This window comes from Dipodomys ordii, unplaced genomic scaffold, assembly GCF_000151885.1.
Source record: "Dipodomys ordii isolate 6190 unplaced genomic scaffold, Dord_2.0 Scaffold78, whole genome shotgun sequence".
NCBI classification, from domain to species: Eukaryota; Metazoa; Chordata; class Mammalia; order Rodentia; family Heteromyidae; genus Dipodomys; species Dipodomys ordii.
In genome coordinates this window covers 1,821,830-1,846,837 of record NW_012267294.1, presented here as the reverse complement: position 1 = coordinate 1,846,837, position 25,008 = coordinate 1,821,830, and the positions used below count along the sequence as shown (strand labels likewise).

The 25,008-nt window shown below is 37.7% G+C and overlaps 1 protein-coding gene across 1 annotated transcript in view; it reads right to left on the bottom strand.

Moving 5' to 3' along the window:
* Positions 1–247: 247 nt before the first annotated feature.
* The window catches only part of LOC105991902 (guanylate-binding protein 4-like), a 28,842-nt gene continuing 4,081 nt past the window's right edge, over positions 248–25,008 (bottom strand). The window contains 10 exon segments of the mRNA XM_013024649.1: positions 248–901; positions 1,238–1,431; positions 1,736–1,838; positions 3,510–3,722; positions 4,763–5,043; positions 8,672–8,917; positions 10,939–11,135; positions 12,226–12,335; positions 14,672–14,799; positions 22,331–22,526. Coding sequence (XP_012880103.1) covers positions 719–901; positions 1,238–1,431; positions 1,736–1,838; positions 3,510–3,722; positions 4,763–5,043; positions 8,672–8,917; positions 10,939–11,135; positions 12,226–12,335; positions 14,672–14,799; positions 22,331–22,526 — 1,851 coding nt within the window. The 3' untranslated portion in view covers positions 248–718.

Below are 25,008 nucleotides of genomic sequence, written 5' to 3'. Positions count from 1 at the left end.
ACTCTGGGCCTGGGCACTGTCCCTCAGCTCTTCAGCTCAAGGCTAGCATTCCATCACTTGAGCCACAGCACCACTTCCGGCTTTTTTCTTCTTGCTTATGTGGTGCTAAGGAATCGAACCCAGGGCCTCAGGCATGCAAGGCAAGTGCTCTACCACTGAGCCACCTTCTCAGCCCCTTCATTTACCTTTTTATGAACAACTTTTTACTTAAAATATTTTATTAGCTTTAAATTTGATGTGTTACATAGGCTAGTAATTCTTCCAATATGTCTTCTAATCATCTTATTAGTTACACTAATAGGATTGATGTTAAGTTCAGGTTTTATACAGCAGGCCCTAATATATTCATTACTTTTTTCATTTCCATTGTAGCTTTTGTTTTTTGATATATTTAAACTCAATATTTATTATTATTATTAAGGAGTTGTAAAAAGCAGTTATAGTTCCACAATTCGGATTATGAGTACAATGGATCTTGGGTAATGTCCACCCTTCTCTCACTTTCCCCTTATTTTTTCCTCTGGTCCCTACCCAAAAGTACATCATTCATTTTTAATATAATGTTTGTTAAAACATAACTACATTTGCTCACCATCCCTCCATTCCTGTGTCCCCTTTTTGTTTTCATCTTTTTAAACAGTAGCATGATATCAATTTGAAAATTAAGATTCAGACAAAAGAATGGCTTCTTTATTACCTCCTAATAGAAATCCTGAGTCTATTCTGTTTTGTTGACACTGATGTAAAAACCACCAAACGTTGCACCCCATAGATCCTCTTTCTTGGGTTTTTCAGCACACTTTTTTTCGATTGTTTCAATCTCCTTTGTCAGTGAACGAATCTTGGTATCCATATGTACATATTCCCTTTTAAAACTTTCCTTAAGCATTTCTTCTTGAATCTACAAAATAAAAAAGTAAACCCTGAAAATAAAACTCACTGAATATCAAGAGTTTTCCCTTAACAACCCTAGGAGCTAAGGATGTCTCTCTCTCTCTCTCTCTCTGTGTGTGTGTGTGTGTGTGTGTGTGTGTGTGTGTGTGTGTGTGTGTCTGTCTGTCTCTCTTTCCCCACAGTGTTCTTTGATGCATTTGTCTAATGTTTCCTCCTGATTCATAGGTAGTAAGAACATATGTGGTCCTAGCTCCCTGCAATTCTCTCAGGAAGGTGGGAGGAGCTGGCAAAGGCAGGCTCACAATTATCTTTGTGATATATCCCAGGCCCCATCCAGACTCACCTTCAGCTTGTGTTCCAGCTTCTTTTCCTGATCTCTGATCAGATTCTCTCTTTCCCTTTCCATCTTCTCCTGTAGTTTAGCCATATTTTCCTTGTAGCTTTTCTCTTGGGCCTCCATCTTTTGCTGCTGCTCCCTCTGTTGCTGTCTTAGCACCTCCCGCTCCTTCTCAGCTGCTTTCTTTGCAGCCCGCTCAGCTATTCCACATTTGTTTTAGGGAAGAAAAACATCAAGAATCAAGCCTTAACCCTAACCTCCTGGGATCAAAACCCAAACTGTCTCTGAATTTTTCCAGCGATCAAACCCAGGCACATGAGAGAATGACATGGAAATGTGCTGCCACACTGGCTATGACAAGACCTGACCTCTTGTTTTTCAGATTTAGCATCTTGTACATTCCAGTGTAGAACAGGAAGCTCCTTTCATAAAGATCTTCATGTCCATCAGTTAAGGTTTTCAGGAACCAACCCCCTCTTCTGAAAGCGTTACCTTCCCCAGTACCTGCTATGGCCTTCACTCCAGCAGTGAGAGCTTTGTCTGAGTGTAGGATAAATTTTTCTATAGCATCCTGGGACTGCAGGAATGTCTGGAAAACCTCATTTGCCTAGGAGACCAATAAACAAGTGGAATATGTCAAACAACAAAAGTCTATTCTCTTGTTACAGAAATTATTTTCTTCTAAATCCTGTAAAATTTCAATTATCTTCAAGATTCCTCTGTGTCTGTTCCTTCTTGAACCATAATAGCAAAGCCAATCTCACTTGTAGTGCTTAGAAAGATTTTATAGCATTCTGTCCTTGCTCTCCAGTTTTTTTTCTTTCACTGTGGGGCTTGAACTAATGACCTGGCTTCTCCTGACCTTTGTGCTCAAGACTAGCACCATACCATTTTGAACCACAATGCCACTTCTAGTGGTTAATTGGAGACAACCGTACCACAGACTTTCCTGGTGGCTATGAACTGCAATCCTCAGATCTCAGCCTGCTGCATAGCTAGGATTATAGGTGAGACACCAGCACCCAGCTTCCAGCTCTTTTTTTTGAAACAGAGAAATCCATTGCTATTCCAGGATATCAATGAGATTTACATGTACCTAAACTGTATAGCCTCTGTCTGGACACTGGTGGCTCAGACTTATAAATCATATCTAGTCAGAGACTGAGATATAAGGCATTCTCATTTGAAACAAGCCCAGGTAGAAAAATCCACAAGTATCTATCTCCAAAATAACCAGCAAAGAGCCACACTGAAAGCATGGGTCAAATGTGAGTGCACCAGACAAGAAAGCAAGCTGAACAAAAAATAGGAATCCTAGGCTCAAACCCAGTACCAAAATAAATAAATAGATGGATAGATAGACGGATAGATAGAAAGATGATAGATAAAGAGAGAGAGAGAGAGAGGTAAACTAATATCCCTACATTCTATTCTTCTACCAAGATACTTGTATTCTTCTTTTAAACTACATGGAATCCTCTGAAAATTCATCTTGACTTTCATTCTACTCTTGGAGATATCTTTCCTGAGCTAACTCTAGAGTTCTGTATGGCTATCCTATGAACTGTTTAACAGGTTTCCCGAGTACAGGCTCTAGGAATTTTCAACTTGTTAGCTTCCCTATGCCTCACATTTCTCAGCTACAAAACTTGGATAATGTTAGTAGTAATTTATAGGATATTTCTGAAATTCGAATTATACTTGTTCAAGTAAGATGAAATTACAGGTGCCTGAATATTCATGATATAAAATAGGGTGTTGAAATTGAGACATAGTGGTGCCTACTTCTAATCATAGCATTGTGGAGGCTGAAATGGAAGTGATATGAGTTGGAATATGAAACACCTTGAGTTAAATCAAACAAAAAGAAAAAACCCAAAATGAACCATAACACATAATTGTGAATATGTGTGAGCATTATTAACAGTCATATTGTTACCATATTAATACCATATTTATTTTTACTTGGTGTTCATGCCAGCATGACATACCTTATCTTGTTAAATTCAATTTAATATTTGGTTCTGAGGCAAGACTATCAGTTTTTGTGAATAGACCAAAGGGGTATCTTTAATTTTTAAATCTCATCAACTTGTCTAAGAGCCAATCGAATAATTTGGCCCATGAAAAAATTCTACTCTATCTGGGAGTTTCTGGTTTAAGAATAAATAATGTTGGATATAGAAGGAAAAATGCAGACTTTCTTCTCACAAGTGATTCTGTGTTCTTTAATAATGAGATTTTCTGATTAACTGCAATTCATCCCCTTATTCCTCACCTTCACCCCTCTCCTGGAAACTAGCTTGTAGTCCTGCTCAACCTTCTTCTTGCCTTCCAGGTAGAGATTATGCCCTCCAGGTATAGAGAAAGTGCCATTGGAAATGCTTTCTATTAAAGACTGGGAAATTTTCTCCAGCTCCATCTGGCAGTATTTAACAGATGCATCTTCATTCTGTTGGATGAAATCTTCCTTCTTTCTCTCTATGGTGTTCTGTTAAGACCATAGGAATACAGAACAAAGAAGGTATTAGAAAGAAAGTCTATGGTGATCTACCTGGAGAAAGTAAGGTGAAGGCCTAAGTACACATTGGGACAGAGAAAAACTGCCTGGGTAATATTGATAAATCCCTGAACATTCTGGGAGCCAGGCTCATTCTCTATAAAATGATGGGATTCACTCACAGTACACACATAATTCTTTTAACAGCCCAGTGATGAACAACAATAAAGCCATAAAATAAGCAATGTCAAGTGGAACGTGGCTAAAAGGACAGTTATCTTAGGATGTGTGTTGCAAAGATGAAAATGCATACATTAAAAATGTATGCAATTATCACTGAAGTTTCTCATATGTTCATACTTTTGGAAACATTCATTAATTCACACAATGCACATATAGGCACATATGAAAAGTGCTGTGTTGTGCTTTTATCACAACAGCAACTTGATTGTAGAGCCTGAAGTTATGACCTCATATGAATGCCCTGAAAGAGCACTTGTGGGCTTATCCAATATCCACACACTATACTTACGATAAACAGGATAGTATGTCATATGTCCATAATGGTATATCATAAATATATAAATGCAATTTGGCTTTTTTTAATGCTGTTCGTGGGGCTTGACCTCTGGGCTCTGTTCCTGAGCTTTTTGCTCAAGGCTAGCACCATTTGAGTCACACCAGCACTTATGCACTTCGGCTGTTTAATTGAAGACAACAATATCATGGGCTTTCCTACCCAGATTGGCATTGAACCATGATCTTAGTTCTCAGTCTTCTGAGTAGGTAGGATTACTGTATGAGCTACTGTGCCTGGGTTTTTTACTTGCCAACCATTTTGTAATTTATTATGCAACAATAAAAGATAAATGTCTGGTACCCGTCAGCCTATAGGAATTTTCACACTCATAAAATTCCAGGCTCCTAAAAGTACAGATAGGAAATGATCAATAGGATTAAAATGATGAACATAAGCATTGTCTCAAAAGGAGAAGACGTCATGAAAGGCAGACCAGGAGCGGACATCGTACCATCAGATCCTTTTGAAACTCCCACTTGTCATCCTTGAATGATAACTCCATGAAGACTGCGATGGCTTCTCTTTCACAGGCCGCATGCACATCCAACAGCTCTTGGAAGTCCTCAGTGGGGAGCCTCAATTGCTGAGCCATGTGCTGGCTGTAGTGGTCGGCTGCCTTCTGCACAGTTGCTGAGTTCTCTCACTGGGCCAGGGTAGTCACAGCGTTTTCCAATCATGGCACTGCTCCACTGTTGATAGCACTGACATAAGTCTCCACCAGAGTCCCCAGTCCTGGGTGTGCCCAATATTTAAGGAGAAACGTCAAGTTACACTTCTGTTTTATTCTACAATTAGCATTCTGAAAAACATTAAGACTTTAAACAACTTTCACGCTTTTTGGTGATATCATGGCTTGAACTCAGGACCTTGAGCTTACTAAGCAGGTGCTATATGAATAGAACCATGCCACCAACACTTTTTGCTTTTTTTCCAGTCCTGTGGCTTGAACTCAGGGCCTGGGCACTGTCCCTGAGCTTCTTTTGCTCAAGGTTAGCACTCTACCCCTTGAGCCATAGTGCTACTTCTGCCTTTTTCTGTTTATGTTGTACTGAGCAATCAAGCCCAGGGCTTCATGCATGCTAGGCAAGCACTCTACTACTACACCTACATTCCTAGCCCACTTTTGCTTTGAAATTATTTTAAGGATAGCATCCTATGTATATACCTGTGCTATCATGAATTGTGAGCCTCCTATTTATGCTTTCTGCATATCTGTGTTAATAGGCACAAGCCACCATGCCTAGTTACTGATTGAGGTAGCTTCTTCATGATTTTTTGCCCTACATTACCCCAATTTTTATCTTCCCAATCACTGATTCCTGAATAGCTGATATGAAATCCTTTATCTTATTTGACAAAGTCTACTTCTGGTAGTACTGTTTTTCCTATTCATTATTTTTCTTCAGGCTCTTAATTCACACATTACAATTAGTTCATGATAACCACCAATATGATCAGTGTATTGTCCAGAGAATTCCATATAAAGTTAAAAAAAGAGCAGAAGACACAATGAAAGTGAATGAAGTTTAAAAATGAAAACAATTATCTATCTTTTGGAACACAATTCTAAATAACAATGAAAATCTGCATGTACAGTTAACAAGAATTTCATGACAGAACCATTTCCTTTTTAACACACACACAGACACACACAAGCACACAGACACACACACACACACAGACACACACACACACACACACATATATGTCTAATAATACTCTCCAGATTGGTTACACTTACATGAGTAAGGTAATTAGTACATTTTCTATCAAGTATTATTTCCTCCTCATCCCTTTCCTCCCCACCAACTCCAACTCATAGCGCCCACCACTGAAGTTGTAAAGTTCATTTTCAACATAGTATCTTGTACATCTCATTGCTACAATGGGTCAACCTGTATCCATATTCCAGGGCATCGGAATCAAACACAGTGAAAATAGGGGTTATAACATGGGGGAAGAACATACAAAAGAAACAAAAAAATAACCTGGTACACTATAAATACATTAAAAACAACAGCAAGGAAAATAAAAACCACTTGTGTCCCTATCTTGGGGTTCATTTCACTTAGCATCATCTTATATGGTCATATGTACATTGGCTTTTGATCTTTTCTGCTTGTCCTAGACATATACTATTTGTTGCAAATAAGGGAAGCTTTGGGACCTATGTTTCTTTGAGCCTGACTTACTTCACTTAATATATATTTTCCAATTCTTTCCATTTCCTAACAAATGGGGAAATGTCATTTTTTTTGATGGAGGCATAGAATTCCTATATATATACATATACATATATATATATATATCACATTTTCTTGATACATTCATCTACTGAGGGTATCTGGGTTGGTTTCAAATCTTAGCTATGGTGAATAATACTGTGAAAAACCAGGTTATTTGAAACTCAAAAAATTAAATCCCCCAACAACAAATCCTCAAATAAACAACTGCCCAATAAATAAGTGGGCTAAAGACTTAAAGAGAAAATTCTCTGAAGAAGAAAGAAGGATGGGCAATAGACACATGAAGAAATGTTCAACATCCCTAGCCATAAAGAAATGCAAATCAAAACACCATTAAGATACCACCTCACTCCAGTTAGAATGGCAAAAATCAAGAACTCTAACAACAACAGATGCTGGAGGGGATGTGGACAGAAGGGAACCTTACTTCATTGTTGGTGGGAATGTAAACTTGTTCAACCACTTTGGAAAGCAGTATGGAGGTTCCTCAAAAGACTTCACATAGAACTCCCCTATGACCCAGCAATCCCACTTTTGGGCATTTACCCAAATGTTTACAAACAAGACCACACTAAAGCTACCAGCACAACTATGTTTATTGCAGCTTTATTTACCATAGCTAAGATGTGGAACCGACCCAGATGCCCCTCAGTAGATGAATGGATCAAGAAAATGTGGCATATATACACAATGGAATTCTTTGCCTCCATCAGAAAGAATGACATTGCCCCATTTGTTAGGAAATGGAAAAACTTGGAAAAAATTATATTAAGTGAAGTAAGCCAGGCCCAAAGAAACATAGGTCCCATGGTTTCCCCTTATTTGCAATATCTAGTATATGTATGAGTCAAGCGGAAAAGGTCAGATAATGTGATGTTAGGAAAATGAACCCATAGATATGTATTTTAATGTTTTTTTCTTTCATGCATATGTTTCTAACACATTTATAAGATTATTTCTTTGTTGCTTTGTATGTCCCTCCCCCACAGTATAACCCCTGCTTTTACTATATTTGATGTCAGTATAACTTGTGGAGGAGATGGGGAAAAACAAGTCATTTAAGGATACAGGTGGACCTGTAGCAACAATGAGAAGTACAAGTTGTCATGTCCAAAATGAGCTTTACAATGTCGGTGCGGGGAGGGGGGGGAGGAGAAGGATTGGGATTGGGGGGTAGGGGCGAGGCTGGGAAGGGATGTGAAGGGTAAACAAAGGAGGAGGCTGCAATGCTTGGTAAGAAATGTATGCATTATCCTGCCCATGTAATTGTAACCTCTCTGTACAGTATGTTCACAAATAAAAAGTAAAAAAAAAAACTTAGTTGTGCTGGTAGCTTTAGTATGGCCTTGTTTGTGATTATTTGGGTAGATGGCCAAAAAGTGGGATTGCTGGGTCATAGGGCAGCTCTATGTGGAGTCTTTTGAGGAACTTCCATACTGCTTTCCAAACTGGTTGAACAAGTTTACACTCCCACTAACAATGCAGTAGGGTTCCCTTTTGGCCACATTCCCTCCAGCATCTGTTGTTATTAGAGTTCTTAATTATAGTCATTCTAACTGGGGTGAGGGGGAATCTCAACGTTGATTTCATTTGTATTTCTTTTATGGCTAGAGAGGTTGAGCATTTCTTCATGTGTCTATTCACTATTCTTATTTCCTCTTCAGAGAAGTTTCTCTTTAACTCTTTAGCCCAGCTATTGCTTTCTTTTCTGATCTTATAAATCTTTCGGCTTTTACTAAAGCCACTTCTGTAGCTAGGATTTAACTGAATTTTGATTTTAAACTTCCAATGAACCTTTAGGAACTTGGCATCTTATTTTCTTCATACCTACTTTAAATTTACAAAATATATTTCTGTACATACAGAATACTTGTCCTAGTTACTTAACCTAAAATACAGGTGTTGATCTTTAGTATCAGTCAGCTCTTACATGATCAGTGGAATAGTTTCTTAAGATATATTCTATCTCAATAAAGCTTCATGTAGAGAAACAATAAATAGAAAAGATGAAAGCATTAACTACTATTTTTATATGCTTAAATACAAACATGTAATAAAAGCTTTGTTTCAGGGAATTAAGAATAGAGGTAAGTCCAGGAGCAAAGAGCACTCACGTTTCCCAGTGACAATAATTCCCTCTCTTAAAGTCTTGGGTTTTGCATTGGCAAAGATGTAGGAACAGAAGTTTTTGGATTGTACTTGGAAAGTGAAATCCATCAGGTCTTCTGGCAAGCCTTCAATATAAGCTAAGAGTTTTTTTTCTTTTGTAGGTCTATCAAAGACAAAACATTTGCGTTTTCGAAAGAAATGCTTGATACACTCCTTAAGCACATTGGCATTCTGGATTTTCAAACTCATACCTGTAAATAAAAGGAAAAAATGGGTTGTTGGAAGGGCAGCCATCAGACAAGGTGTTGAGTGTTTTCATTTCCATAGATTTTACCTCACTGTTTTAAAACCTCCTTCAGCCTAATCACATAATACTTCACTGCAAACCGACCTTGTGCACAGAGGAAAAAGACAACAAGTAATTGAAGATTAGGTATCTATCTGTCCACAAAGGGGGAAATTGATTAACCTTCCTAGTTCTGGTGAAAGTCTCATGAGTTAAGAATTTAACAAATGTTTATTGGGTGACTAGTAAAGCAAAATGGTTAGAAGTAGTTTTCTGATTCTACTGTATCTTTGTCAGAAATTAAATGTGAGGCTTAAAATTACACCAGCAATGGATAAGATGCTACTAGGAAAAATGTTGCAAAGAAGATACATAATATTCAGATCAGAACAGAAGAGCTGTTACAAACACACACACACACACACACACACACACACACACACACACACACACACACACACACACATGTATAAGAACCTCCCACAAATTGATTAAAGATTACTTTCACTGAATTTTTTTAATTTTTATTTTTACTGTGAAAATACCATACAGAGGGGTTACAATTACATGGGCAAGGTTCACTGAAAATTTTGAAGAGTAAAGTTAACTAAGATATAGAGTGAAGATCTTTAGCATAGGACTGTTCACTGGAATATTAAAACTGGTTTCTATGCGAGAGCTTGTTTAGCCTCTAGCTTCTCCTCTGTCATCTTCCTCTGGATGCTAGAGTGGAGATCTCTTAATTCTCTAAATTAAGGAATGAGGCTTTACAGAGACAATGTAAACACCTGCTGCATAAGAATTAATCAATAAATGTGGAAAGATTGAATAAAATAATATCTAAAAATATTGATAATCTTTTAAAATGCCTGAAACACTCCACTTTGATAATATGGTACATTTAAAAAGTATGAAATACTTAATTCATTAAGTATAAGGCTGACAAAGAAGAGAGTCATATCATAGGGAAGGTAAATACAAGATTGACCAAAGAAATATCAGGGCTTTTTCTTCAGTTGTCACTGCATGATATTCCTCCATTGAGGAATGTCAATGAGCTAGATACTAGAAAAATATAATGTGGAAAATAACTATGATTTAAAAATTGACCCTTTTCATTACATATAATTCTATGCTAAAAAGGTTAATTTTTTTTTACATTAAGCACTTACTTTTAAAAATAAACTTAATAGGAAGTAAAGCTGTGGCTCAAATGTAGAGCACTCGCCTTGAGCAGAAGAGCTCAGGATCAGCGCCCAGGCCCAGAGTTCAACCCCCATAACTGACAAAAAACAAACAAAAAATTAAAAATTAATGTATGGACCTTTCAATATCATAGGATGGATTATAATATGGATAATTTTTCTTTTTTGGGGGGAGAGGGTCCAATGGTGGTCCTGAACTCTGGGACTGGGCGCTGTCCCTCAGCTCTTCAGCTCAAGGCTAGTGCTCTACCACTTGATCCACAGAGCCACTTCCGGCTTTTTTTTCTGTTTATGTGGTGCTGAGGAATCGAACCCAGGGCCTCATGCATGCAAGGCAAGCCCTCTACCACTGAGCCACCTTGCCAGCCTGAGGGATAATTTTTCATGGTATAAAGTGAGCTTAAGTAATTTGATCCAGTATTTATGCCCTTGTTAGTGATTTTATATTCTACTTGAAGATTTTCAAATGATAACTCTAGAACAAAACTTCAAGTGTTTATGACATATAATCCATGAGAATTGATACAATTCTCTAAAACATTTGCTTACATGTACTGTTTCATTTAATGCTCTCTTGAAATACATTTAACTTCTTTAGGTATGAGACTTTTTTTCATATACAATAATAGAGGACTATAAAGAAGAAATAGAGTCATTACATTTAAAAAAAACCAGTCGCCTTTCAATAATCAGTGTATCATATTATAGCATACACACCCAATGGTGACTGAATCTTCCCTGCCACCCCCCACCCTGCCGCCCAGGGGCCTCCCTCTGATACCTGGAATAAACTTTAAGGCATTCTCTAGGTATTCATCCTCTGTGATGGGCTGGCCATTTAACTTCAGCTCCAGAATGAAATCCCGAACAGCCCAGACAAAGTCTGGAAAGAAACTCACAAATTCATCAGAGTCATCCATTTCATCAGACTTCTTAGTGGACTTTACCCTGATTAGCTCTCTTAGTTCAGTTACATAGCTGAGATCTTAGCTAAGGATTGAAAAGCAAAATACATCATAAACAAGTTTAAGATCTCACCTACAAACCCACTGATAATATTCCATTTTGTGTTATGTACCCTTCCTCAACCAGGAAAACCGAGTTACTTCAAGAAACAAGGTTAGCACTTTGGAAAGCAGTATGGAAGTTCCTCCAAAGACTACACATAGAGCCCCCATATGACCCAGCAATCCTACTTTTGGGCATTTACCAAAAAGATAAAAAAACAAGGCCATACTAAGGATACCAGCAAAACTGTATATTGCAGCATTATTTATCATAGCTAAGATATGGAACCAAACCAGATGCCCCTCAGTAGATGAATGGATCAAGAAAATGCTATATATATGTGTGTGTGTGAATTTTATGCCTCCCTTCAGAAAGAATGACATCACCCCAATTATTACGCCCAAAGAAACATAGGTCCCATGGTTTCCTTTAGCTGCATCAAATAGTGTATGTCTAGGACAAGCAGAACAGGTCAAACGCTATGTACATATGACCATATAAGATTATGTTAAGCAAAATGAACCCCAAGATAGAGACACAAATATATTTTTTCTTTCTTGCTATTGTTGCTAACATATTTAAAATATACTATGTGATTTTTTTGGTTTCTTTGTATGATCCTCCCCCATGGTATAACCCTTGTTTTCATTGTATTTGATTCCGATGCCCTGCATCTTGTATATACACTTCTCTAATTTGTGGAGGGGAAGGGAAAAACCAAAATGCTTCAATAGGTATACCGGTTGACCCATTTTAACCATGAGATGTAGAAGACACTACGTTGAAAAATGAACTTTACAATTTAGGTGGAGGGATAGGGGGAGTGTAGTTGTGAGGGAAGCAGTGGTAGGGGGAAAACAATGGAGGAGGCAACAATGATTAATAGGAAATGTACTCATTAACTTGCTCACCCTCTGTGCAATATCTTTACAATTAAAAACAAAGAATTAACAAAGTAATAAAAGAAGAGCTACAAAATAAAAACTAAAAAAAGAAACAGGGTTAGTTATCATTTTCCTAAACTCAATACGGCATGACTATTCTTTTCCAGGAAGGATACGACAGCTGCTCCAGGGCTTGCTGGTTGATGGTTTCCATACTGTTGTAGACAAAGGTGCTGCTGAGTAGAATGGACAAGGCAAAGATCCATGAGTCATTCTTAGGATTACCCTAGAGAACACATGAGAACAAGGGACAGTGAAGTTTACTTGTGTCATTCTTTCATTTATTGTTCATTTAGGACTACAGTTGAAATAGAGAATACAGAGAAGACCAAAATTGAAAATCATATCCTTAGTTTTGGGGCTAGGAAGGTGGCTCAGTGGTAGAGTGCTTGCCTTGCATGAAGGAGTCCCTGGGTTCAATTTCTCAGCACCACATCAGCAGAAAAAGCTGGAAGTGGCATTGTGGCTCAAGTGGTAGAGTGCTCGCCTTGAGCTGAAGATCTCAGAGAAAGCACCCAGGCCCAGAGTTCAAGCCCCATGACCAACCAAAAAAAAAAAAAAAGAAAAGAAAAACAAAAAAACCTATGTTTTTACTTCCTTTTCATCATTAACAGTGATTTTCCTCAAGTATTGGTTTCCTTAGGGTGAAGGTATTGTAAATGTGCATAAAATAGTTTCTACAGCAACTATATACAGGAGACCACACTATTAAAAAAACCATCATATATACTGTATATAAATAAATGCAACATTACAATGTCGGTCAGGGGGGAAGGGAGGGGAGAAGAAGGGTTAGGATTGGGGGGGTGGGTGGAGGCTGGGAAGGGATGTGAAGGGTAAACCAAAGGAGGAGGCTGCAATGCTTGGTAAGAAATGTACGCATTATCCTGCCCATGTAATTGTAACCCCTCTGTACAGTATGTTCACAAATAAAAAATAAATAAATAAATTTAATAAAAAAATGAAACATATGTGCACATATATCTAAGATGATCATCTCTGCCAATAATACACTAAAATCTTATTGTGTGAGAGAAAAGTTGACCATTTTAATAAATAGGAAAAATGATTTACATATGTGAGTGTCTCACTGGTATAATACCTGTTGTTTCAATGTGCTTCATTTATTTAAAAACCTGATAGAAGTAGAGATTAAAAGATCACACACATGGTAAAACTAATAGTAGACACATGAGAAATATTATAAAGTATAAGCCATACATATGTATCACATACTCATATCAATTGGCCGAAGCAGTGAGCATGTGTAAAGGGCTGAAAGATAGAGCCAGAATCAAGATTCAGGATGAGATGGATCATGAAGCATAAAAAAATAGAACTATGGGGGCTAGGAAGGTGGCTCAGTGGTAGTGAGCTTTCCTTGCATGCCTGAGGCCCTGGATTCGATTCCTCAGCACCACATAAGCAAAAAGAAAAAAGCCGGAAGTGGCGCTGCGGCTCAAGTGGTACAGTGCTAGCCTTGAGCTGAAGAGCTGTGGTACAGCACCCAGTCCCAGAGTTCAGGCCCCACGACCGGAACCCCCACCCAAAAAAAGAAAAATAGAACTATGTACTACTCAATTCCCACCAAGTTACAGAGGAGGTGAATAATTCTAGACAAAAAACAATTTATACTATGATATTAGATTTAAACTCCTCTTGGCCTCATAAGTGAGTGCTGAGATGTCCATATCCCTAGGAAATAGTCTCTGGCCCATATACCTAAATTATATGGCCACTTTTGGACATCTATAGCACGTGTACTGGTTATACAAAATGTTTGCTGGCTCCTGAATTAGGTCTTTCACTTTTAATGATGGATCTATAGAATATAGGATAGGGACATAGAAGTGACATCTTTAGTGAATATTTACTACATTGTATCATACTATCAGCTGCAAATAAAATTTCACCATAACAAAGACAACAAACTAAAAGAACTCTCAATATCCTAAGATGGAACAAAGCAAAAACAAGGTATAGAGACCAGAGTCCAGCTCAGTGGTAAGCATATAACTAGTATGTATGCAAGGCTCTTCTTTGTTCAATCCCCAATACCTTGCAGAAAAGCATAAATCAAAGCATAAATAGACTTTCTTTTATACTGATATGACTGCATCAATGAGCAGCTGACCGAGTAGAGAAAAACCCTTCCTTACAGAAGGTGTAGATGCAACCTGTGTCACAGGTAGAGTTTAATATCACTACCATCTCACATTAAGATAGCTATAATAGGTTGAAGTTGTAGCACTATTGTAGAACACTGTCTAAGAAGCACAAAACCCTGACTTTGATGCCCAAGAGTAATAAAAAAAAAGGAAGAATGGCTTAGACCTAGTAACCCACTTCCAAAAAACAGTCAGAAAAAGGATAGTTTTTTTAAGAAGAATAATACAACAAATATTGGGGTTTATCAGAGTAATGCAAAAAAACAATTTAGCCTCAATTCATAACTGGATTTGTAGTTTAGGGAACTGAAGTAAAAAGTGGATATTTAATTAAGGTGATACCTGGTAAGTTAAAAAACAAACCAAAGGAGAATTATCCATGATTTTGATTTACCTTCTCCACATTACCCAGACCCTCAGTGTCCAGAAGGACCAAGGTGAAATTTGGTTTCATTGGGTGCGTCACACACGACATCCAGATGCCTTTTGTTTGAGGTCTCACTGTTCTGCCCACAGGGAAACCTGTAACTAAAGGGAAAAAAATAATATGAGTGAGTTTTAAGTTCTGAGAATCTAATATTGTGAGATATTCTAAGATAATGAGCTAATAGAGATGATGTAAAATAAAAAGAAGGGAGCCTTCATAAGCAGAGGATTAATAGAACTAGGGACATATTTTCTGGAAATCAAGTACCAAATAAAATGACCTTATTTTAAAAAATCCCCCACATTGATCAAGATGCATTGCATTCATAAACTGTTTTGTTGAATGGCAATGTCTTTGTACAATGACTTGAAGATAAGAAAAATGAAAAAAAATAAATAAAATGAGGGGGGCCGGGACCAGGCCTGGGGATGTGGGGCCTGAGCAACACAACCAACTCCTCCCAACTGAAGTCAAAAGTTGAGCATACGCCTGAGCAGAGAGGAGAGAAACAGGGAACTGCACCCCCTGTGAAGCACACCTGTGACAACAAAAGACCCAGGGGCTCAGGACAAGAGAAGCCCAAACCCCACCAGAATCCAACCCATATATTCTAGGCTGGGAATTGGACAACACAGGCCACCAGTACCCGATAGTAGGCAAGAGCTCAGGCTGGTAAGGTGGCTCAGCAGTAGAGTGCTTGTCTTGGGTGCATGAGGCCCTGGATCTGATTCCTCAGCACCACATAAGCAGAAAGGGCCAGAAGTGGTGCTATGGCTCAAATGGTAATGTACCAGCCTTGAGCTGAAGAGCTGAGGGACAGAGCCCAAGCCCAGAGTTCAAGCCACAACCGGCCAAAAAAAAAATCAGGAGCCCATAGCAGATTACAGCATCTGGAAGAGTGCATCCAGAACATCCGATCTTGCCAAGAGTACCTGTAGGAGCAAACACAAGCAGTTTAGGCTGCTCAACCCTTCCAAAGTCGGGAAATGCCAGTGATCTACATCAGAGAGCCGAGAACCCTATGTGGGTCAGACAAGCAGCAGGAGGATGGCCCCCAACAGATCCGAGATCAGGTAAAGATTCTACCAATACAGAAACAGCAACCGAGCAAAGATAGACACCTATTGACCAAAACAAAATTTCAGATTAGTCTCCAATAATCCCTGAATCCCCATGCGAAAAACACAGAGAAAAATTACAAGGTTTATCAACACCCAGGATAGCAAGCTATCCCCAATAGCCAGCAGGCACCCAGGGGAGAACCCCAGTGGGAGCCAAGCAGGAATGGAAGATAAAGGCTATATCCAAGAGATGCTGGAGGCAATGACTCAAGAAATTGAAAGAACACAGGGTCAAAATATCGAAAGAGATGCAGGATATCAAACACAAGGTACAAGCAAAAATAGAGGCAGTACATACCTCATTAAGAGGTGAGATCAGTACTTTGAGAACCAACATCGAATCCATAAATGAGTCAATTTACTCCATACAAACCACAATGGAAGCTACAGTTAACAGAGTGAATGAAATGGAATGTAGACCGTCAGATACAGAAGACAGAATACACCAACTGGAAATCACTTAAATTATGCCAAAGGGAAATTCAAGAGCAAGCAGATAATTCCAAGAAATTTAACCTTCATATAATTGGAGTGGACAAAGGTGAGGAAGATCAAAGCAAGTGAATGCAACACCTATTCAACAAGATAATCGGTGAAAATTTCCCCATCTCAAAAAAGAACATCTTACCTACATAACAGAAGCATATAGAACACCTAACAAGCAAGAACCCAAGAGAAACACTTCCAGACACATTATAGTAACAATGATAGATCTGAACTATAAGGAAACAATCTTGCATGCAGAAAAATGAAGAAGGAACTATACTACAATGGGGAAAAAATTAGAATCACTGCAGATCTCTCCACACAAACACTGAATGCAAGAAAGGCCTGGGAAAGTACCATATGAGCCCTGAGAGGCAATAACTGCCAACCCAGATTGATATACCTGGCAAAGCTAGCATTCACATTCGATGGAGAACTGAAAATTTTTAATAGCAAAGAAAAACTAAATGAATACATAAACATTTAGCCAGCATTACAAAGAATACTAAGAGGGAGAACACAACCTGAAGAAAGCAACCAGGAACTGGGACCTGCACCCAGACCGGCATTACTAGAAGTAACTGCGCAAGCACAGGAGGAAAGTAAAGAAGAAAAACTGAGGAAAACAGGGAATGACAGGGACCACAATGCATCTCTCTATACTATCTCTTAATATTAACGGGCTTAATTCACCAATCAAAAGAAAATGAACTGCAGATTGGATCAGAAAACATGACCCAACCATCTGTTGCCTTCAGGAGACCCACCTCTCAGCCAAACATACAAACAAACTCAGAGTGAGGGGTTGGAAAAGGATCTACAAATCAAATGCCCCCAGTAAGAAAGCAGGTGTAGCTATCCTGATATCTGACAAAATAAACTTTTCCTTAAAACCAAACAAAAAGACATGGACAAACACTACATATTAATACAGGGAACAATCCAAGAGGAGGATATTACCATCATCAACTTATATTCCCCAAACACTGGTGCACCCAAATATGTTAAGCAAATACTCTCAAACTTACAGAATAAAATAGATCCCAATACGATAATACTAGGAGATTTTAACACCCCACTCTCTCCAAAGGACAGGTCTACCAACCAGAGGATTGGCAAAGAAGCTACCGAATTAAGTGAGGCCATACTTCAAGAGAAACTAACTCACATCTACCGAGTATTTCACCCTAAAACAACACAGTACACATTCTTCTCAGAAGCTCATGGAACTTTCTCCAAAATAGACCATATCCTAGTTCATGCAAGGAACTTAAGCAAATACAAGGGGATCGAAATAATCCCCTGTATCCTTTCTGACCACAGTAGAATCAAGCTAGTTCTCAATAACAAAGCAGACCACAGAAATTACTCTAATACATGGAAGTTGAACAGCACACTTCTTAGCAATGCCTGGGTAATGGAAGAGATCAAAGAAGAAATAAAAAATTTCCTACAACTAAATGAAAATGAAAATACCTCTCAAAGAAACTTGTGGGACACAGCAAAAGCAGTCCTGAGGGGCATATATATTGCCCTCAGTGCCCACATCAAGAAAATAGAGACAGATCAAGTAAATAATCTCATGTTGCAAATAAAACAGCTAGAAAAACATGAAAAAAATGGAACCTAAAGTTACTAGATGGAGCCAGATAACCAAACTAAGGGCAGAGATTAATGAATTAGGGAATCGGAAAACCATAGCCAAAATTAACCAAACAAAAAGCTGGTTCTTTGAAAAAATAAGTAAAATTGATGGACCATTGGCAAGATTAATTTAAAAAAGAAGAGAGGAAACCCATGTTAACAGGATTAGGTATGCCACGAGAAAAATCACAACACATATCCAAGATATCCAAACAATCTCAATGGACTACTTTCAAAAGTTATACTCTCTAAATGAAGAAAATCTGGCAGAAATGGGTGCATTTTTATATAAATACAAGCAAAGAAGAAGTAAATAAATTAAATAAGCCAATATCCTACAAAGAAATACAGGAAGCAATCAGAAGTTTTCCAACAAAAAAAAGCCCAGGATCAGATGGATTCACAGCAGACTTCTATAAGACCTTTAAAGAAGAACTAATACCCATACTCCTCAAGCTCTTCAGAGAAACAGAGAAGGAGGGAGCTATCCCAAACTCATTCTACGAAGCCAATATCACACTCATCCCCAAACCAGGCAAAGACACAACAAAAAAGAGAATTACAGGCCAATTACCTTGATGAACACAGATGCAAAGATCCTTAACAAGATTCTAGCTAACAGAATCCAGAAACACATAAATAAAAACATACACTATGACCAGGTAGACTACATCCCAGAGATGCAGGGATGGTTTAACACACATAAGTCAATAAATGTAATCCAACACATCAACAGAGCCAAGGTGAAGAATTACATGATTATCTCCACAGATGCAGAAAAGGCCTTTGATAAAATTCAACATTCATTCATGCTAAAAGCTCTGGAGAAAATAGGAATAGAAGGAACATTTCTTAAAACAATAAAAGCCATTTATGAAAGACCAATAGCCAATATTATACTTAATGGGGAAAAGCTACAACCAATTCTTTTAAAATCAGGAACAAGACAAGGATGCCCACTGTCTCCACTCCTTTTCAATATAGTCCTGGAACCCTTAGCCAGGGCAATAAGGCAAGAAAAAGACATTAAAGGGATCCACATAGGGAAAGAAGAAGTTAAACTATCCCTTTTTGCAGATGACATGATACTATACCTTCACAATACCAAAAACTCCATCCCCAAACTCTTGGAAATCATAAATCACTTAGGCAAAGTAGCAGGATACAAAATCAACCCACAAAAATCAGTTGCCTTCCTGTACACTGACAATGTACAAGTAGAAAGGCAAATAAAGGGAACAACCCCACTCACAATAACCTCCCAAAAAATAAAATATTTAGGAATTAACCTAACCAAAAATGGAAAAGAACTGTTTAATGAAAACTATAAAAAGTTAAAGAAAGAAATTGCAGAAGACACTAAGAAATGGAAAGACCTCCCATGCTCATGGACAGACAGACTTAATATAGTGAAAATGGTAATACTGCCAAAATTAATGTACAAATTCAATGCAATTCCTATTAAAATCCCAATGACGTACATCTCTGAAATGCAGAAAACAGTCCAAACATTCATATGGAACAACAAACGACCTAGAATAGCCAAAACAATTCTAGGAAATAAAAACAACATGGGAGGGATATCCATGCCGAACTTCAAACTCTAATATAGAGCTACAATAACAAAGACAGCATAGCACTGGCACAAAAACAGACCTGAAGACCAATGGAATAGAATAGAAGATCCAGAAATAAATCCACAGGCCTACAGTCAGCTGAGATTTGACAAAGGAGCCAAAGACATACAATGGAAGAAACACAGCCTCTTCAACCACTGGTGCTGGGAAAACTGGGCGGACACATGCAGAAACTAAAAGTGGACCCCAGCCTATCACCATGCACCAACGTCAATTCAAAATGGATTAAAGACCTTAACCTTATACCTGAATCTCTGAAACTACTTCAGGGCAGAGTAGGAAAGACACTTGAACTTATAGGCACAGGAAAAAACTTCCTGAATAGAGTCCCAGGGTCAAAAAAATTGGAGAGAGACTCTACAATAAATAAAATAAAAAGCTTAAAATAAAAAGCTTGTGTACAGCTAAAGCTATCGCAACCAAGCTAGAAAGACAACCAACTAATTGGGAAAAATATTTACCAGCAATATATCAGACAAGGGGTTAATATCCAGTATATACAGGGAATTCAAGAAACTAATCCCTCTCAAACCTAACAAATCAATTACTAAATGGGCAAGAGAACTAAAGAGAGACTTCTCAGATGAAGAAATAAAAATGGCAAAGAAACACATGAGGAAATGGTCACCATCCCTGGTTATGAAGGAAAAGCAAATAAAGACAACCCTGAGATACCACCTTATCCCAGTCAGAATGTTCCCCATCCACAAGTCAGCCAACGACAAATGCTGGAGGGGATGCAGAGAAAGAGGAACCCTATTACACTGCTGGTGGGAATGTACACTTATACAACCACTTTGGAAAGCAGTCTGGAGGGTCCTCAGAAAGCTTAAGATTGACCTCCCTTATGACCAAGTCAGACCACTTCTAGGCGTCTACCCTGAACAACAGGGACTAATATACAAGGACACATACACCTCCATGTTTATTGCAGCACTGTTCACAATAGCTAGGATATGGAAACAACCCAGATGCCCCAACACAGATGAATGGATCCAAAAATTGTGGTATTTGTACACAATGGAATACTATGCAGCCATTAGAAATGACAAAATAATGGCATTTGCAGGGAAATGGATGGAGCTAGAAGGAATCATGTTGAACGAGGTAAGCCAAGAGCAAAGAGACAAATGGTACATGGTCTCCCTGATAAGTGGATGCTAAATCCAAAATGTTAGGTGATAGAACAAAATTAACAGGACTTAAGAAACAAAGAACTCCCACTCATCTGGTTGAACAACTACTAAATATACCCATGCTGCTGATCACGTGTATAGTGTATTTGTGTACACCATTATATGTTATAGACTATGATAGACAATTTGCTCCAGGAAAGGTAGAATGAATTTGTGACTTTAAATGAACATCACTATCCCACAATACTGTGAATTTTGGGAAGTTATGTAATCACTTAATCACAATAATAATTTAAAAAACCACCAGAAAACTAGAAGTTGCATTATTGTTCAAGTGGTAGAGCATGAGCCTTGAGCTGAATTGCTCAGGGACAGCTCCCTGGCCTAGAGCTCAAGCCCCACGACTGACAAAAAAAAAAAAAAAGATCTTTCATGCGATTGTTTCTAACATATTTATAAGATTATGTCTTTGTTGCTTTGTATGTCTCTCCCTCATGGTATAACTCCTGCTTTCACTATGGATGATGTTGGTGCATGTGGAGGGGAAGGGAAAAAAAACAAATGGTTGAAACAAGCATACAAGAAGACCCATTAAAACAATGAGAATTACAAGTCCTTATGTCAAAAACTGAACTTTACAACTTTCCTGGGAGGGACGAGGCAGGGGACATATAAAGGGATGGGAAGGGGAAACAAAGGAAGAATTACAATGCTCGATAAGAAATGTACTCATTATCTGGCCCATATAATTGTAGCCCCTCTGTACAGGATTTTTACAATGAAAAAAAACGTTTATAAAAAAAACTATACATATTAGTATAGTATAATACTATATAGTATATATATAATACAATATATATAATTATTGCATATATAATATATACTATATGAAATAGTATTTATAGTATATATAGTATATGGTATATATACTATATATTATTTATACTACTATAATATTTATTATACATACTAATACTACACCTTAAGTTCTATGACAATTAAAATAATAAAATCAGTATTATTAGTAAAAAAAATAGAATAAAATAAAATGAAATGAAAATCACTTGCATTTAACAAAATAAGGAATACAAATGACAGTATGGGCAACAATTTTTGTACCTTATTTATAAGGCCTTTAGTTTGTAATTATAGACCCACTAAATTAGTAAAAATTATAAAGCATTCGTTTTTCTAGAAAATGAAATTTTTACAGGTTTCCTTATATCTCACAATCTTCCTTCATTTCACTTTTATAAACAAAGCATACTGGGTGATATTTGCATTGATTCTACAGCCTTAACAAAATTATGTCAGTGGGAGGAAGGAAATAATGACAGGAACTGAGTAGGTAAGATTGGATTGCACCAGAATACTATTCTTGAAGGTCACTAAACACAATAAGGAAAATTCCTGTTTTTTACAGGAGTAGGGTGAGACCTTATGAGTATGGATTTAAAATGATAAGCTTTCATGTCAATCTTAATGAACATTGCAAGTTTTTCCCTTAACAGGAGTCAGATTCTTCTTGATGGTACAACAAGCATGATTACCTTGCATTATCAAGGATCCCAGCAAATGCCTCCTGTCCTGGAAAACACTCACCTTGGTTGTGTCCTGCCAGGCGGTTCATCAGGTAGGATTTTCCTGTACGATACATTCCTACAATGGCCACCACCACCACAAGCTGTGTAATCGCTTCAAGAACCTTGACTGCTTCAGGGTTCACCATCAGCTTCTCTTTCTCATTTTCCACTAGACAAATGGGGGCCATCACAGTGGATTCTGATGCCATGTTAACCTGCAACCCCCCCCAAAAAAAAGAAGTAGAAGAAAGAATAAAAGATTAATAGAATACAAATCTAGTGGCAACCCCAGCAGCAAGTACAATCTCACTTGTAGTAAGTGTGTTAAGCTCTTTTTACAAAATTAATTTATTTTTAATAGATTTTTATCTTTTAGTTGCAGTAAAAAGGGGTTTCAATTCAACATGTCAGTTGTGAGAACAATGCATCTTGATCAACATTACCCTTCCTTCATTCTTCTCCATGTCTCCCAACCCCACTCATCCCCTCAATTTTCAACATAACAGCTCCTGGCCAAAATAGCTCATTGTCATAGGTACCATCCTATCAGTAAGGGAAAGGCTAGGCTAACTCTTTTTCAAGGATGTCTCTTAGATGACTCATTATTGCATAATAACTCTGCTCACACTCTGTTTGATAAAAATTGAATCTCCAATCACAAAGAAGGCTAAAAACATTTAGTCTTTCTAGTAGTCTGTTAAATATCTAGATGAATGCAAATGTTTTATTACAGTGGGGAAAAAAGAAGAAAAGAAATTGGAAGATGAAAGGTGTTCTCAGAGTAACCCTGAGGATCTCAAAAATCTTATAATATGCTGGTATAGAAAGCATACCACTATGGCAGCATAAGAATGGAAATACCATGATGGTTACATGAACAAGATATTAGTAGAATAAAACAAGGATGAACTAAAATAGAGTATAACATGACCAATGGGATAGAATTGAAAACCCAGAAATGAACCCACAAACCTATAGCCATCTAATCTTCAATAAGGAAGCTAAAATTTTAGAATGGAAGAACAACAGCCTCTTCAGTAAATGGTGCTGGCAAACGTAGTTAATCATTTGTAGAAAGCTAGATCCTTATATATCACCATGTACCAGAATCAACTCCAAATGGATCAAAAACCTCAGAGTCAAAACAGACACTCTGAAAACATTACAGGATAGAATAAGAAAAACCCTAGGTCTCCTTAGCGTAAGATGAAATTTTCTTAAAAGACACCCAGAAACAGAACAAATCAAAGAAAGGTTGGAGAAATGGTATTACATGAAATCTCAGAGCTTCTGCTTGGCAAAGGACATGGCTAGCAATATCAGTAGAAAGCCCACGGATTGGGAGAAGATCTTCACTAGCCATACAACAGACAAGGGTCTCATATCTAAAATATACCTGGAACTCAAAAACTTAAATCCCACAACAACAAATCATCAAAGAAACAACTGCCCTATAAATAAATGGGCTAAGGACTTAAGAAGAAACTTCTCAGAAGAGGAAAGAAGGATGGCCAATAGACACATGAAGAAATGCTTAACCTCCCAAGCCATAAAAGAAATGCAAATCAAAACAATATTGAGATACCACCTCACACAAGTTAGAATGGCTAGAATCAAGAACTCTAATAACAACAGATGCTGGATGGGATGTGGACAGAAGGGAACCTTACTGCATTGTTGGTGGGAGTGTAAACTTGTTCAACCACTTTGGAAAGCAGTATGGAGGTTCCTCAAAAGACACCACATAGAACTCCCCTATGAACTAGCAATGCCACTTTTGGGCATTTACCCAAATGATCACAAACAAGACCATACTAAATCTTCCAGCACAACTATGTTCATTGCAGCACTAATTACCATTGCTAAGATATTGAACCAACCCTGATGCCACTCAGTAAATGAATGGATCAAGAAAATGTGGTATATATACACAATGGAATTCTATGCCTCCATCAGAAAGAATGACATTGCCCCATTTGTTAGGAAATGGAAATACTTGGAAAAAATTATATGAAGTGAAGTAAGCCAGACCCAAAGAAACATAGGTCCCATGGTTTCCCTTATTTGCAATATCTAGTATATGTCTGAGTCAAACAGAAAAGGTCAGATAAGGTGATGTTAGGGAAATGAACCCTTAGATATGTATTCAAATGTTTTTTTTTCTTTCATGAGAATGTTTCTAACACATTTATAAGAATATTTCTTGGTTGCTTTGTATATCCCTCCACCACAGTATAACCCCTGCTTTCACTGTATTTGATGTCGGTATAATTTGTGGAGGGGAAGGGGAAAAACAGTCTAAATAGGGATTCAGGTGGCCCCATTGCAACAATGAGATGTACAATTACTTATGTCGAGAACGAACTTTACAACTTTGGTGCGGAGTGTGGGGGGAGAGCGGGGAGAATTGGGTGGGGGGGGTGGGGAGAGGAAGGGTAGGGATGGGAAGGACAAACAAAGGAGAAGGCTACAATGCTTGATAAGAAATGTACCCATTATCTTGCCCATGTAATTGTAAACTCTCTGTACAGTATTTTTACAATAAAAAATAAAATAAATTAAATTAAATAAAAATAAAAAGAAATAAACAGAAAAAATAGAAAAAAAGAAAATGTGGTATATATACACAATGGAATTCTATGCCTCCATCAGAAAGAATGACATTGCCCCATTAGTTAGGAAATGGAAAGACTTGGA